At 40.9% G+C, this 17333-nt stretch overlaps 1 protein-coding gene and 1 non-coding gene across 3 annotated transcripts in view; both read right to left on the reverse strand.

The window, feature by feature from the left end:
• LOC122555953 (major facilitator superfamily domain-containing protein 8-like) overlaps positions 1-17333 on the reverse strand; it is a 73522-nt gene that overhangs the window by 41729 nt on the left and 14460 nt on the right. For both annotated transcript variants that reach the window (XR_006313401.1, XM_043702254.1), the window contains exons 2-3: positions 6197-6382; positions 4282-4344 (exon numbers count right to left, since the gene is read on the reverse strand). Coding sequence is in view for 1 of the 2 variants with exons in the window: in XM_043702254.1 (XP_043558189.1) it covers positions 4282-4344; positions 6197-6382 (249 nt within the window). In the remaining variant the exon portion in view is untranslated. The remainder of the gene's footprint in view (positions 1-4281; positions 4345-6196; positions 6383-17333) is intronic.
• Positions 11630-11748, reverse strand: LOC122556397. Its single transcript, XR_006313514.1, has one exon. It is a non-coding gene; the product is annotated as a 5S ribosomal RNA (ribosomal RNA).

The following is a 17333-nucleotide window of genomic DNA, read 5'->3' on the forward strand; positions in this document are numbered from 1 at the left end:
AACCTAGAAGTAATTATTGTTAAGAAACTTACTGTGTGCTTTCAGTCAACGTGGGTCTAAAAGTCTGATAAATTCAAGAATTTTGTAGTTTTTAAGATGCCTTAAACTATTGTGATCACCCAGAGTATAGCAGGACTCTATTTCCAGCTTGCTACCCCAGGCATGACGATAGTTATAGTCAGTTTACAGTAATATATTGTGAAAAGAATAACAGTGGAGAGAAGAATGGATAAATGGACAGGTTTCAGACGGAGGGCATCAACTAAATTCCAAACCGACAACAGAGTGGCAGGGGAGAATAAGTGCCAATTATTAATTTAAAGATGTGTAAGGAAATACAAGCATTGTGACAATGAACATGACAGCAGTGTCTTTTTAGTAACTGACTGTCAAAGAAATCACTGGACAATAGATGAGATGCTTCATTAAATCTTAGCAGACAAACCAACACTTTCAATGTTGCGGTGCATGGAAGAACACAATGTTTATGCCAAAAGGGTCTCTGTATCATCTCCTGCATGGAGTTTGTGCAGAGGCTTCTCCCAGATTTTATTCAGGATTTTAAACACTTTGTACCATCAGAGGAGCTCCCAAGAACTAAAGGAAGTTGAAGAGCTTCTGGAGTCGCATTGTGAAGACCTCTCGACACGTGATCTACAACAACCTGTTGCTGAGGGGGAAATGGAAGTTGGAAATGAAGATGAAGTAGTCCAGGATGCTGCACCACAAGAGCTTTCCACTTTTTTTATCTTCAACGGAGGCAAATTGAGAAGCAGTTGCAGGTCTTCGAAGACAATGATTACAATACAGAACGCAGTGAGTCGGCAATTCATGGAATCAGGTCTTGTTTGGCAATTTATGAACATCTTAATGAAGAAAGAAAAACGGCAAAGCAGCAAAAACTAGATGTCTTTTTTATGCCAACCCCCAATAAACAGTCGGAAGATAATGAACCAGAGATATCCACTTTTGGATTAACAATTTTTCATCCTAATCCTGCAACCATAACTGCACTTGAAGGTGATAATAATGATGACCCTCAGCCCCTGTCTTAGTAACTCAGCAACCTCAAAGCTTGATGGACGAGGAGGGTGGTAATATTCAAATTTTTTCCAAGGTAATGTGTTAAATTTATGGTATTATTTCATCATTAAATAGAAATGTAACATTCATTTAAACAGTGCTAACCTTAGTGTTAGGCTAACTACTATATTTGTTTCAATTTTGAGTAATATTTTTGGTGGTCCACCCCAAACCTAATTTTTTCCATAAGCCCTGCTATTTTTATTGTACAATTTTCTATAGCGTAAGATCACACAAGAAAGCAACTATTGCATTATAGCAGAAAGGACTGTATAAAATTTTTAAAAGTTTAATTTTCATTAGTTTTCATTCAAGTGTGTTTGCACGTCTTTAAAGAAGGGGAGAATTGGATAAAAGTTAAGTAGTTAAGGTGATTGAATTCATTAGCTAATTGGCTAAGGAGATATAAAAGGGGAGCAGAAGGGACTGTTGTGTAGAGGAATGGCAACACTGAATACCTAATAAACTCTATTCACAAAGAAAGGAGTCTTAAAGAGTCTTGTGGGGAGTCCACATTCAGGTCCAACCTTAGAATACAATGGCCACAGAGTTGTCATGACACATTCAAGCAGATTGATTAAAACAAAGTGCCTTGGTTTTTATCTCATTAATCAACTTGGAACTAATTTGAACTTTAAGTACCATTTATTACAACATCAACCTTCAATAGTCAATAATCATGCCATGTAAAGAACAAAAACTATGTGGCAGTCTGCAACAATTAGTCCCTTGCACAACAGGTTGTCTTTAACAGCATATCACAAAGATTACTTTTAAGTTGGCTCGTAAAATTAGTGCTTTCTTTCAATGGGATTAAAAACCTGATGGACTATTACTTAGATGATAAACTAAATAGCAATGACATGATTTATTCCACTGATTAAATTTTTAAAATTATTTTTAAGAGCAAAGGCTAGAAATAAAATGAACTTGTGTTCATATTAATGTTATGAATTCAAAATTATTTTTCATCATCTATTACCAAAGTGGAACGTTGGACTGTTTGAAAAGATGATTGGATAGTTGAAGAAAAATGTTAAAAAGGCACGAAGCAGACAGAATTGTGGGAATAAACATGGTTTCTTTTTTAAAGAACAACAACATTTAAACTTGATTACTGCGTCAAAATAGTTTGCTCCTTTTTATGGACATGATCATGTGCAAGATCAGTAAAGACCTCCTTTCAATCTACCTAGGTGGCCTGAGTACAACATTAAAATGCACAGTTCACTACCAAATCCACGAGTTGATTTTTTGCAGTTTGTCCGACAACCTCTTAAAATTAGTGAGATTGATGATTTCAAATTGCCTCATTGAGCAGTTCATCCCATGTATTTGTCAACCATTTTGTAAATCAATTAAATGTGATCTGTTTGTTATTTTGCCTCTTCAGCTTGAACCACTGACCCTTCATTACTGTTCACAAAACTGTGGTAAACAGTTTCTTCGATGTTTTCAATTCATTCTACTTTCATATACTGACAAACTCAGTTTCCATTGTGTATTCTTACAATTCAGCTGTCTTATGTCTATTATCAGATCAGTAGCCTTTTTTGTCTATTTCAGTCTCATGAGGTAATATAGTCAATGCATAATTGATTTTTTGGGACTATAAACCAAAATGAAGTTAGACTGCTATACACCTGAAACACCAGGAGAGTCTTGCAATATGGTATAGGTTGTGCATATTTTCAATTGTGCAAGAGAATATTACTTGAAGAAATAACAGGGATGCTTTGAGACAGAGTGGCACTGAGTCATTTTACCTGACCACAAATCTCCAATTGGTTGAGTTACAGTTTGTTACAAAGCTGGAGGTGCAAGGGCAGCCCAGGGACATAGAGCCTGCCAGATGAACATCTATCTCTCCCATTCTCTCTCCATGGAGAAAAACACAAAAACTAAGAAAGCTTAAAAAAGGGAGTCTGACAAAAGAACATGTCGCACCAGATCAATTATCAAAGTGAAAACCAAAAGCAACCTTCACTACAGAGGTAAGTGTCAAGACCGCTGAAATAAAAAAGCTGAAGAGATCATTTAACCCACCCTCAAGATCCAGACTTTTGATCTTTGGAATTTTGCTTAACCTATCTTTATTCTTTTCCCATCCTATAATATGGCAGAACATCTCCTCATTGTGAACGTGTGTGTGTGTGTGTGTGTGTGTGTGTGTGTGTGTGTGTGTGTGTGTGTATTTGGGGTTTTACAGAGGGATAATTCAATTTGCACAGGAGTGGATTAGGAATCATTTGTTTTCTCTGCAGTTTTTTTTTTAAACTTTAAATATGTTAAAATAAAGTTAATTTTTTTTATTGGTTATAAAGCTATGTTTGAATTGATTTTCCCCTGAAGAGCACTCAGTCAACAGGCAAAATGGAGTATCTTGGTGGTATAATTGGGTTTTATCAATTTTTTGACAGCTCGTGGTACAATGGGGCATGATTGTTGACACATTCTTCCAGTTGTGATAATATATCAAAGACTTATTTCATACTAAGTACTTATTAAGTTCCCCATTCTCAGGAAACTCAATTATATGTACTGATTCCATCATTTGTGTTTTCTTATTCCAGCTGAACTGAACTATATTTACATTTTGTTCAACTCTGAGCTAGGTTCAGGTCCATTATCATCCCCAAGAACACCTATCTCCAGAACATTAGTTCTTTATGGCTGTGTGCTAACGATGCTCTTGCCAACACTTATGTTTCTGAAGATTTGTCAGTTTATAAAGTTTCCTAATCAGCCTATGATTCATGCAATAAGAACCATCAGGCTTCCTCCTATCCAATATTTAATCCAATGCACCACACCACACATGTCCCTGTTATCCTGCAGAGGTTCCAGTATTCCAGCAAGTTAATTCCAATACTTCTTTCTAAATGTTATATCTCATTGTTCAAACAAATAATTTAAGTTTGATTCTTCCAATATGATTTATAGTGAATCAAGTGCAGCAGAGCTTTAGGGCTAAAAGACCATTTTTATCACTGTTAACAGAAACCCAAACTTCCACAACAGCACAGTAAAGGGTTGGTAATGCCTCCAAAATAGAAGAAAATTCAGGAAATACCTTCAGAACCAATTATTTTACCCTCTTACAATAAATGACCAAACTTAATGCCAAGCAAGTAAAGAAAAGAAAGATGAAGGAAAGATTCTTTTCACAGTAATACAGCTGTTGGTAATTTAACTTACCTGCTACAAGCCGACTACCAAGTAGTAACCATTTTGAGTATCCCATGAAGTACATAAAGTTGCCTAAAAATAAAGTTATTTATTTTAAATCCAAAACAATTAATATCTTTTCCTCAATTATAATTAATCAAAATCACTTTCATTAAAAAGGCAGACAATATCAGAGATGTACTTTAAGTTAGCTCTAGAAAGAGAAAAGGGCAGGGAAATGTTTGGAGTGAATTTTTTCTAGTATTCTCATCACAAGACCAGTCTTATTGACATCTGTTCAGAAGAAAAACGTCAATAGAGTTGGTCATAAGTCATACTCTGAGTTATTTCAGTTGAAAAGCAGGACCTCTCAGGGTTCAATCTCAGGATTACTTCCTGCGGGATTCTGAAATTGTATGATCAGCCACATGATATTGAATGTGGTGCAAGCTCAATGGGCCAAATGGCCTACTCTTGCACATATTTTCTATGTTTCCATAAGAGGTTAGGAGCTGGGGAGAGGGGATAGAGAGAGAATGAGATTGGGTCCCGGAGAGAACAGGAGGTATGTTTTGTGGGTTTTCCCAAACAATTACTAACCAGATGTGGATCTGCTTAGCTTCCGAAATCAGATGAGATCAAGTGTTTTCAGACTAGTATGGCCAGAGGCGTTCGTATAGCAATGAAACATATATGTTTTGCACTAAAATGAAGAAACGAAGCCTCACCACCTCCCCACCAAAAACTTGTTAGCATCTAACCTGAACACAACCCACCCATTTCTGCGTTAAAATTTAGCACACTGGATCTGACTTAACTTATTTCCCAGGAATCCCACATCTTTACATTTCTTTCTGTACTTTACAACTTTACTAACTGTTTCAGCATGAAATAAGTATTTCGCACGTTACCGTTATGCAAATAGACCCTTCGGTCCAACCCATCCACGCCAACCAGATATCCCAACCCAATCTAGTCCCACCTGCCAGCACCCAGACCATATCCCTCCAAACCCTTCCTATTCATTTACCCACCCAAATGCCACTTAAATGTTGCAATTGTAGCAGCCTCCACCACTTGCTCTTTAAATGTTGCAATTGTAGCAGCCTCCACCACTTGCTCTGGCAGTTCATTCCATACACATACCACCCTCTATGCGAAAAAGTTGCCCCTTAGGTCTCTTTTATATCTTTCCCCTCTCACCCTAAACCTATGCCCTCTAGTTCTGGACTCCCCAACCCAGGGAAAAGACTTTGCCTATTTACCCTATCCATGCCCCTCATAATTTTGTATTCTGGGTAATCCAAGATGGAGGACAGGGAAAATTTCTGGCTGTAACAGCTGCTCCTTTTTTTGAGGTATTTTAGGTGCTGGAGATAATTTCCTTGAATTCCAGGAGCAATTACTGTTTTATATGCTGCTGCATTGTTTTGGAACTTTTTTTTTCCAAAGTCAAAACAACAGACAAAGGAAGCACATGGTGAGGTCAGTTCAAGAGAGAGAAAGAAACTGACAGTGCCTTTGCTGTTTGAATTCATGAATTGCTGGACATTGGAGTGCGTCTGGGTAAATTAACAAAGTGAAATTCACAACTGATCTTGGAGGTACTGTTGGGCGAAGTTCACAGCACAGTATCCGATGTGTATTTTGTTTTAAGTGTGGCCTACAGAAATTCCGCAGTAGTGAGTAGAGTGGGTTCATTCTTGATTATATGTTTTTGGAGATATGTCTCTTGATTATACTTAGAGATAGAACCAAAACTTTCTTTTAAAATAGCTGGTGAAATACTGCATAAACAAGAACTCAGTGTAAACAATATCACTTCGCACTCTCTCCACTGGCCCCACCCCCCAGCCCCACCAAACCCCATTTTTTTCCCTCCCCTGAAGTCTCCTCCACAACTACTACCTCCAATGTACAAAAGGAGTGGGTAATATTAACTTACCTGCAATTTCAAATAAATTAGCAAATAATATGATAGCTTTTGTCTTCCGTGTGCTGTCTGATACACGTCCAAAGATGGGACTTGCAATCAGCCCACTGAAACTGAATGCAGATAGTCCCAAACCCAGAAAATAAGGTTCAGCATGAAGAGTCTGGAGATACGCCCAGATTGTTGGAAGTATTACGGCTGAAACAATAGTTAAAAAAGAAGTTTAGTTGCATCTTAAATTATACTGCATGTCATGAAGATTTGCAATATTTCATTTCCAGCCTTTTTTATTTTATTATAACTTTATAATTAGTCGTGCAGAGAACTTTTTTGAAAATGACACCTGTATTAGACAAAGGACACCGACTTGAAGTAACTGTTTATTTACACCTTCGAGGCCACATTCAACTTATGGAAATGAAGTCTCCGAAAACTTGAATAGAAATAACGGCACACCTCCGGAGATAAAGACAGCTCCCAATCTTATTGAGGTGAAAGATAGTTCCTTCAGAAGTTAATGGTTGGAACATATTTAATAAAAAAACAATATTGGCTTTCACAAAATGGCGAAAAGGCTATGCAGGATATTCTGTAAATTTCTTTAGAAGGACAACTGCTTCAAACCCTATCTGAGACTGAAAATTCTCTCAGAGCTTTGAGCCCAGTCTATAGCTTGAAAAACTAGACAAAACAAAAACTTCCCCATCACAAACAGCAAAATTTCAACTCAACGCCACTTTCCAGGAAAAAAGGAGAATATACCAAATTTCCACAACCAGGCATTTCTTTTGTAAAAGAGTTACTGATATCCATCCACCAGATTAATTTTAGAAATTTCCTTTAACACCAGCATTTGTTTCAAATCAATAAAGGATAACAGATATTAACTTTTGTAAGGATTATACATTATAGAGGAGGAACACTTAACTATATGTTATAGATCTCTTCAAAAATATGTAATCACTTTATTTTTTTGAAACACAGAATCCCATAGCCACTGACTCAATTAACTGCTGATTATTAAATTTGGCTCTGCTGAAGTAATGTTCATATAATCTTGGATCACAAGCTAAAGGACAATTCCAGACCATATGAAGTCTCATGGCTTCAGGTCAAGTACATCTCAAGACTGGACACCCAAGTAGTGAAATGGGCCATCAGCAGCAGCAGAATTGTACTCTAGCACAATCAGTGATGTCATGGCTCAGCATACTCCCCAGTCTACCACTACCATCAGGCCAGCAGATTAATTCTGGATCAATAAAGAATGCAGAAGAGCTGGGCAGCAGCAGCAGCATTAGGTAAACCTAAAAATGAGGTGTCAATCTGTTGAAGGTTCAACACAAGACGACTCTCGTGCCAAACAGCAAGTGATAGAGCTAAACGATTCCACAAATAAACCTGTTAGACTATTACCTTGTGTTGTGTGATTTTTAACTTTGTCCACCCCAGTCCAACACCGGCACCTCCAAGTCACAATTAACAGAACCAATCTGTTGTTATACCACCAATGTCTGACTCCCAGTTTTAAATGTCACCTCATGTCAGCTCTGATGAAGAGTCATCTAGACTCGAAACGTTCGCTTGCTCTCTCCGTGGATGCGGCCTGACCCGCTGTGATTTCCAGCATTTTTTGTTTTCCGTTTAAATTTCATCCTAATCTAATTAATACTTTTCAAATTCTGCAGCACCACCCTTGAAGAAATCATCAGCTAGCTTCATGAAAGTGCCTGAAAATTTTCCTATTGGTACTCATACGATGTTGCCGGATTTGCTTTTATTTAAATACAAGCTGTTATTAGCAGAACTAATTTTACTAAAAATAAATCACACGCTGGAAGTGTTGCTGAGGTTACAAATACAATTTTTTACATCTAGTTTTCATACTGCAGCTATTACCTCTTCAGGCAGCTTAAAGTAGAACTGCTCTTTAAAAAGTACTGTCTTGTAGAAAGACAACCTTTTATCTATTGAATTTGAATTAGAATTAGCCTTATTGTCACATGTACTCAAATGTGTGCAGTGAAAAGTTTACATGTCACCACTGATGATACCATCTTAGGTACGAATGTACCCAGGTACAGATTCTTAAGTACAAATTTGAGTTACAGAGCTGTACAATATGGAAACAGAACCTTCAGTCTAACTCGTCCATGCCAACCAGAAATTCTAAATTAACCTAGTCCCATTTGACAGCATTTGGCCCATATCCTAGTCGTATACTCATCCAGATGTCTTTTAAATGTTGCAACTGTACCGCCTCCACCACTTCCTCTGGCAGCTCAATCCATTTATGTACCACCCTCTGCATGAAAAGGTTGCCCACTGGTCCCTTTTAAGTCTCTCCCCTCTTACCCTAAACCTATTCCTTCTAGTTTTGGACTCTCCTACCCTGGAGAAGAAACCTTGGTTATTCACCCTATTGATGCCCCTCATGATTTTATAAACTTCTATAAAATGTCATCCCTCAGCCTCTGATGCTCCAGGGAAAATAGGACCAGCTTAGTCAACTTCTCCCGATAGCCCAAATCCTCCAACCATGGCGGCATCCTTGTAAACGTCTTCAGAGCCCTTTCAGGTCTCACAGTATCTTTCCTATAGCAAGGAGACCAGAATTGAATACAGTATTCCAATAGTGGCCCAACTAATCTTCTGTACAGCCACAACATGACTTCCCAACCCCTATACTCAATGCACTAACCAATAAGAGAAAACACACCAAATACCTTCTTCACTACCCTATCCACCTGCAACTCCACTTTTAAGGAACTATGAACCTGCATTCCAAGGTCCGTTTGTTCAGCAACGCTCCCCAGGCCCTTACCATTAAGTGTACATGCCCTGCGCTGATTTGCCTTTCCAAAATGCAGCACCTCACATTTATCTAAATTAAACTCCATCTGCCACTCGATCAGATAGACTGACAAGTGCCGGATACATTCTGAGGTAACCTTCTTCACTGTCCACTACACCATCAATTTTGGTGTCATCTGCAAACATACTAACCATACCTCCTAGGTGCACATCCAAAATTCTTAGGGGAAAGAAAAGTAAAGAAATAAAAAGTTTGGAATAACAATCCTTCCAATCCAGTTCATGCTGGCTCCTAGCCTCCAGTGCGCACCGAGTCTGGACTACAGACGTGCAGGGCTTCATCTCCAGGAGGCAATTCTGGAATCATTTCAAGGCCAGAAGTCCAAGCTAAGGCCGTGCTGGGCTACTGAGAGATCACAACACCGAACCAAGAGTTTGCCACGGTTGGTCTACACTGAGGCCGGGAGTCTGATTCCACACTGAGACCGGGAGTTCAGTGCATCACCAAGAAGGAGGAAGAAAAATAAAACACAAAAGAGAAGCAAAGAAAAAGATTGAACAGACTAGCTCTGGCTGAGGAGACCTACTCTGCCACTATCTTGGATCGAAACACCACGAATATATGATCAACAGGGCTTAAAAAAAAAACTCAAGATTACTGTTGCAAATGTATTAGAGCTCATGCTTAAACGTGCATAAATAGTCACTCTTCAAAACACCTGGCAACTCGCTTTTCAAGTTCCAACTGCAAGGACTTTACAATACAAATCCAAATGCATAAAGATTTAGTCCTTCAAAATAAACTATCAACTCTCTCCAATTATTTAATTCCTGTGCTTCACTTCTTTTAGTCTAGCCCAAGATCTATCAGCAACCACCAAAATTTTATCATGAGATCTTGTGCTTCTAGTTTTGTTCTAAGCCTATTCTGCAACCTTTTTTTCATTGTCTAAGTTATTTAAGATTCAAGAAGGTTGGAAGATGTTCATACAAGAGAGTTTGAGCGAGAGCAAGAATGTGAGCAAGAGCAAGAGAATTCTTCTGTAAATTATATTCACTGACCGAAGGGTTCAAGGGACACTAGTTGAGAGATAGGGGCAAGAGACAGGATGGAAGCTGGTGGAAAGATTAACTTTTTGTGGTCTGATTTCAGTGTACACTTGCTTGTCATGGATTGAATGTTGGTGTTGTTCCCTGGGGCTCAAGATCCAGGAATGCATCTTGGGAATTAGATTAGATTACTTAGTGTGGAAACAGGCCCTTCGGCCCAACAAGTCCACACCAACCCGCCGAAGCGCAACCCACCCAGACCCATTCCCTTACATTTACCCCTTCACCTAACACTACAGGCAATTTAGCATGGCCAATTCACCTGACCTGCACATCCTTTGGAATGTGGGAGGAAACCAGAGCACCCGGAGGAAAACCACGCAGACACGGGGAGAATGTGCAAAGAATTGATCAGGGACCTCGAAGTGAAGGAGCCATTGGGAAGTAGTGACCATAATACAATAAGCTTCAATCTGCAATTTGAGAGGGAGAGGGTACAATCGGAAGTGACAATATTTCTGTTGAATAAGGGAACTATGGAGCTATGAGGGAAGAGCTGGCCAAAGTTCAATGGTGCAATACCTTGAAGGCAGATTACCACCTAAGTGGAATCAATTTAGGTGAAGGGGCAGTACAGAGAGATCTGGGTGTTCTTGTACACCATTCAATGAAGGCAAGCATGCAGGTACATCAGGTAGTGAAGAAGGCTAATAGCATGCTGGCCTTCATAACAAGAGGGATTGAGTATAGAAGCAAAGAGGTCCTTCTGCAGCTGTACAGGGCCCTGGTGAGACCACACCTGGAGTACTGTGTGCAGTTCTGGTCTCCAAATTTGAGGTGAGACATTCTGGCTATTGAGGGAATGCTGCGTAGGTTCACGAGGTCAATTCCTGGAATGGCGGGACTACTTTATGCTGAAAGACTGGAGCGACTGGGCTTGTGTACCCTTGAGTTTTGAAGACTGAGATGGGATCTGATTGAGACATATAAGATTATTAAAGGATTGGACCCTCTGGAGGCAGGAAACATGTTTCCGCTGATAGGTGAGTGCTGTACCAGAGGGCACAGCTTAAAAATACGGGGTAGACCATTTAGGACAGAGATGGGGAGAAACTTCTTCACCCAGAGAGTGGTGGCTGTGTGGAATGCTCTGCCCCAGAGGGCAGTGGAGGCCCAGTCTCTGGATTCATTTAAGAAAGAGTTGGATAGAGCTCTCAAGGATAGTGGAATCAAGGGTTATGGAGATAAGGCAGGAACAGGATACTGATTAAGGATGATCAGCCATGATCATATTGAATGGTGGTGCAGGCTGGAAGGGCAGAATGGCCAACTCCTGCACCTATTGTCTATTGTCCGCCTTTCCTGACTGCCACCCGCAGACAGCGTGCAGCCCCAATCCCTTTCTTTCCGCCTTTCTTGCTGATTTTGGCAGCGCTCCGCTCTCCTCCCCTCCGTGTCTCGTGCCTGCAGGAGACTGATGCCAGGCACAGCAGCAGCAGCAGCAAAAATAACCTGCCGCTCCATTGCCTGGCACAAGACAAGTGCAGAGGGGTGACTTGAGCAGCCACTGCTGGCGGAAAAAGCCTACTGCACCTGGTATTCCCAGGCGGTCTCCCATCCAAGTACTAACCAGGCCTGAGTCTGCTTAGCTTCCGAGATCAGACGAGATCGGGCGTTTTCAGACTAGTATGGCCGTAGGCGCTGGCCCCTGCCTTTTCTCCCTACTTCAAGGCGTGCTGGCCAGCCACATTTTCTTTCTTGCTCTTTCTCTTTATCCCCTTTGGCTTTTTTTTCTCTTTTCTCTTTGCTCTTCCTCCTCCGTGCGTGCTTCCCTCCCTCCGTCCCTCCAGCTGCCTTTCAGGCCAGCCCTTGCCCACCAGGCTCCTGTAGTCTCCCACATCCCCACACAGGCCAACTGCAAGCCCTCCCCCTGCTTCATAGGGCCGCAGCCTGCATTCTCTCATCCTTCCACACTCCTCCACCCCTCCATTTCGGAATGCCGGGCACTGGCCAGTGGGGTACCGCACGGATCAGTACTGGGACCGCAGCTTTTTACAATCTATCTTCAGGATATACAAGATGGTATTAGCAATAACATTCGCAAATTTCATCAGCTGGGTGGCAGGGTGAAATGTGATGAGGATGTTAGGAGATTACAGGGTGACCTGGAGAAGTTAGGTGAGTGCTCAGATGCATGGCAGATGCACTTTCACGTGGATAAATGGATCCTTATCCACTTTGGTGGCAAGGACAGGAAGGCAGATTACCACCTAAGTGGAATCAATTTAGGTAAAGGGGCAGTACAGAGAGATCTGGGGGTTCTTGTACACCACTCAATGAAGGTCTGCATGCAGGTACAGCAGGTAGTGAAGAAGGCTAATAGCATGCTGGCCTTCATAACAAGAGGGATTGAGTATAGAAGCAAAGAGGTCCTTCTGCGGCTGTACAGGGCCCTGGTGTGACCACACCTGGAGTACTGTGTGCAGTTCTGGTCTCCAAATTTGAGGAGAGACATTCTGGCTATTGAGGGAATGCAGCGTAGGTTCACGAGGTCAATTCCTGGAATGGCGGGACTACCTTATGCTGAAAGACTGGAGCGACTGGGCTTGTGTACCCTTGAGTTTAGAAGACTGAGAGGGGATCTGGTTGAGACATATAAGATGATCAAAGGATTGGACACTCTGGCGGCAGGCAACATGTTTCCGCTGCGGGGTGAGTGCCGAAACAGAGGACACAGCTTAAAAATACGGGGTAGACCATTTAGGACAGAGATGAGGAGAAACTTCTTCACCCAGAGAGTGGTGGCTGTGTGGAATGCTCTGCCCCAGAGGGCAGTGGAGGCCCAGTCTCTGGATTCATTTAAGAAAGAGTTGGATAGAGCTCTCAAGGATAGTGGAATCAAGGGTTATGGAGATAAGGCAGGAACAGGATACTGATTAAGGATGATCAGCCATGATCATATTGAATGGTGTGCAGGCTCGAAGGGCAGAATGGCCTACTCCTGCACCTGTTGTCTATTGTCCACACAGTCAGTTGCCTGAGTTGGGAATTGAACCCGGGTCTCTGGCGCTGTGTGGCAGCAGTGCTAACCACTGCGCCACCATGCCGCCCAAATCTAAGAATCTAAGATGATTTTAAGAAAGCCATTTTATAGGACAATGGTACTGGGCATGTTAGCTGAGCGAGGTTACCTCATGACCTTTTCCAAATAGTTTAGACTAGTCTCTCGTTATAACGCACTGTTAAAAGGGATGGTTATCGAGCGAAGGCATTTGGCCTGGCTTGATCAGGGTTTGCCACTTTGATGTGCATGTAGCTTAATTAGTCAAGCATACTCAGACCTGTCAATTAGTTTATCTTCTTCTACAAATGTTTGCCATTTTATTGCTGCCTATCTGATTAAGGACATGTTTTTTTTATATAATCTCAGTACCAATTCCTGTATAAAGACAGCTTGTTTGCAGCAGTAAGAGGAGTGGCCTGAGAGAGCTCTTCGGGGTAAGAGCTGGTGCCGCTACTCTGCTAATGGTTTTAAAACCTTAGTCCAAGCCTGGTTTATAGGTATCTATGTTATAATATAACATTAGTTTAAATTATTACCTTTATTTACCAAACTGTCTGTAAGAGTTTTATATTCCAAATTATCACAGAGTACTATCTCTGGGACAAACCAAGAGAGGCTTACAGGTCGAGTCCATTAGGGATTCCCTAAGCCATCTCGAATAGGTACTTGAACAGCGTAATGCAGGAATTGCAGCAAACAATGTGCACTTGGCAAACTCTGCAAAATAATCACTGCGATAATGATCTAACAGCTTTTTAATTTGTGATGTTGATGCAAGGCCAAATATTAGCCAGGTTGCCACAGATTACAATCACTTCTCTTTTTCACAATAATGCATGGGATTTTTACATCAGTCAGAAAAGACTGACGATCATCTGTTTAACATTCATCCAAAAAACTGTACCTTCAACATTGCAATGCCTTCCCCAGTAATGCACTAGAATGTCAGTCTTGATTTTTGTTCTCAAGCCCTGGAATGGGACTAAAATCCAGAAGACTGCATTTCAGAGGCAACAATACTACCAAGTTGACACCTATACAAGATAATTGGCTGATGCAAGTTGTGGTTCTGGACTCACTGTCAAGCCTGGTACTACACTTTTTCTACTCATCCCTTTGTGCCAGTTCACAGGTATGTCATGATCTTAAACATTCATCCGATATTTAAATTTGCCAACATCTATCCTGCTCTTCAAATGTCCCATTGCTCCATTCACCTGAACCATGTGCATCATGTCAACTATGTTTTCACTCTGGGGAAATTGACCTTTGGATGCAATAGCAACCATCTGTGTCATGATCATACATATGACTACTTTGCAAGCCTTGAATAATGATATTTTGTTCATGACTTTCATCACAAGATATGCAGTAATTCTGCTCCAAGGTTTCTTGTATTGCAGAATCAAGAATTGCATTGACTCTTCAAATGATTTTCATTGGCATTTGGTAATCTGCTTTTTCCCATTCTCTGCATACTATTTTCATCTATATACTCATCCAACATCCTCTAAAATGCCTCAATTAAACCTGCCTTCACCACATTTTTCAGTCAGTGTATTCTATACCATATCCTAGTGAAAATGTTTCTTCCCATGTTATCCTTTCTTCTTTTATACATACCTTTAAATCAACTGTAGAAACTGGGATTTAGTAATAAGTTATTATTTATTGCTTGGGATGAATTTTCATGGGTTGGCAAGTGCCTGAGAGATATTTTGGAGTTCACTTTACCTTACTTGCAAGACTTACACAAATTATGATCATAGACAGTTAGGTTTGGGAGAGCCATTCTAAAAATGTACTTGCCCTCATGAGTAACAAAACCTTTGCAAGTATATTTTCACAAGTTTTATAGAATTGAAGTTTAAAAGTACAGAACAATGATACTTAACAAAAATACTTAATTCACAATGGAATACTGGTTGGTGACCTCTTGCTGATGGAAGGCATCACTCTTGTTTCTGCTCTGTTACCTGAAGTTCTCTTTTTGTCTTCTGTCGTGGTTCTTCTTTCTTCTTATCAAGGGTCATAGCTTATTAAATCTTGCCAGCCCTACCATTCATGATCAGAGGCTTCCTCAACTCTAACTGACTTGATGATGTATGAACAGCGCATGGTCAATTAAAGACTGACAAGGCAGTCTGTGCCCATTTACCAAACAGTTTTACTTAAAGGTGATGGATATCTTACTGATATTACATCCCATTGTATCCTAACTTGCAGACATGTTATTTAGTATAGGTGCCCCTCTCAGTCAATTAACTTAATACATCTCTTCCAGAGTAATCTGTTGTCTGTTTAAACAAAATGTCGCTTTTCTTTATTCACACTTCCAGGGTTTCACCTCGTGACACTGGAGGAAAGGCAGTAAATTTCCAAGTCAGGATGGTGAGTGGCTTGGAGGGAAACTTGTAGATGGTGGTGTATCTGCTTGCTCTTATCCTTCCACATGATAGTGTTAGTGGCAACAAAAGTGCTATCTAAGGATCTTTGGTGAATTTCTGCATGCATCTTATACATGATACACACTGTTGCCACTGAGTATTGATGGTGGAGAGAGTAGATATTTGTGGATGAGGTGCCAAACAAGCAGGCTGCTGTGTCCTGGATCGTGCCAAACTTCTCAAGTGCTGTTAGATCTGCACTCATTCAGTTAAGTGGCAATTAGTCTTTTACAATCATAGTAAATACCTTGTAGATGATAGATGGGCTTTCGGGAGTCAGGGGTTAAGTTACTTGCTGCAAGGTTTCTAGCATGTATCACTTTACTGATGGTATAGAGTACCCTGGTGGGCAGAATTGGCCAGGTTGGATTTGTCCTGTTTTTGTGTGTACAGGACACACTTGGGCAATCTTCCACATTGTCAGGTAGAATCCAAGGACATTATCAGATAGTCATTGATAGATAGTACATCTACAGTGTTGTTGCTGTACTACAACAGATTGGTTATGGATGCAGCAATTTCTGAAGCACAAGTCTCCAGTCTATCACTGGAATTTTGTTAGGGCCCATAGCCCTAGCATTATCCAGTGCCTCCAAATATTTCTTGATATCACTTGGAATGATTTAAATTAGCTGAAGACTGGCATCTGAATTGTTGGAAACCATTGGAGGCGACAGAGTTGGGTCACCTCTTAGCACTTCTGGCTGAATTGCAATAGTCCTGTTTTACTGATTCACCAGGTTGGCACATGATTTTTAGGTAGGTCAGGTGTTGGGCCTGCATATCTTCCTGCACTCTTCATTGAACCAAGGTTGATCCTTGGTTTGATGGTAATGATACAGTGGGAGTATTGCTCAGCCATGAAGTTGCAGGTTGCACTGGAGCAGGATTCTTTTGCTCATCATATCCAGACTTGATCTGTTCAAAGTTCATTCTTTTTAATACGGTGATAACGCCACACAACATGATACAAGGTATTATCAATGTGAAGGCAGGATTTCATCACCACAAGGTCTGTGTTGTGACCACTCTTATCAATACAGTCAAGGATAGATAAATCTGCAGCAGGCAGATTGGTGAGGAAGAGGTCAAATATGTTTTTTTCCCTCTTCTTGTTTCCTTTACCACCTGCCATAAACCTAGCATAGCTTTTTTTTTTACACACACTCAAGAACTCCTTCAACGTTGCTGTTGTCAAGCCACTCTGGCTTGAAATCCACCAGCCAAAGTCCATTCTGTGCACTTGTCACCCTCATTGCTTCCTCCAACATGGAGTTGCACTGATCCATTAGCCAAGGGAGGATAGTCACACCCTAGTGCTTAATATCATCTCAAATACTGCAACATCTGAACAGTCTGCAAATTTCAAAAATTACTAACATCTTTTGGATACACGAGGGACCCAGGCGCCAGTCTGTTTGGAGTTGGCACATTTTCCCTGTGTCTGCATGGGTTTCCTCCAGGTGCTCTGGTTTCTTCCCACAATCCAAAGATGTGCAGGTTAGGTGAATTGACCATGCTAAGTTGCCCAGTGTTCAGGGATGTGTAGGTTTGGTGTATTAGTCAGGGGAAATGTAAAGTAATAGGGCAGGGGAATGGGTCTGGGTGGGTTGCTCCTCGCAGGGTCAGCATGGACTTGTTAGGCTGAAGGGCCTGTTTCCAAACTGTCGTGGTTCTCTGAAAAGGTTCTATGGAAAAGTAAGAAGTAGCTGGCCAGTGAGAGAGAGAGAGAAAATGAACAAGAGTGAAAGTGGAGAGGATAGACAGGGGAGGA

Source organism: Chiloscyllium plagiosum, chromosome 13, assembly GCF_004010195.1.
Source record: "Chiloscyllium plagiosum isolate BGI_BamShark_2017 chromosome 13, ASM401019v2, whole genome shotgun sequence".
NCBI lineage: Eukaryota > Metazoa > Chordata > Chondrichthyes > Orectolobiformes > Hemiscylliidae > Chiloscyllium > Chiloscyllium plagiosum.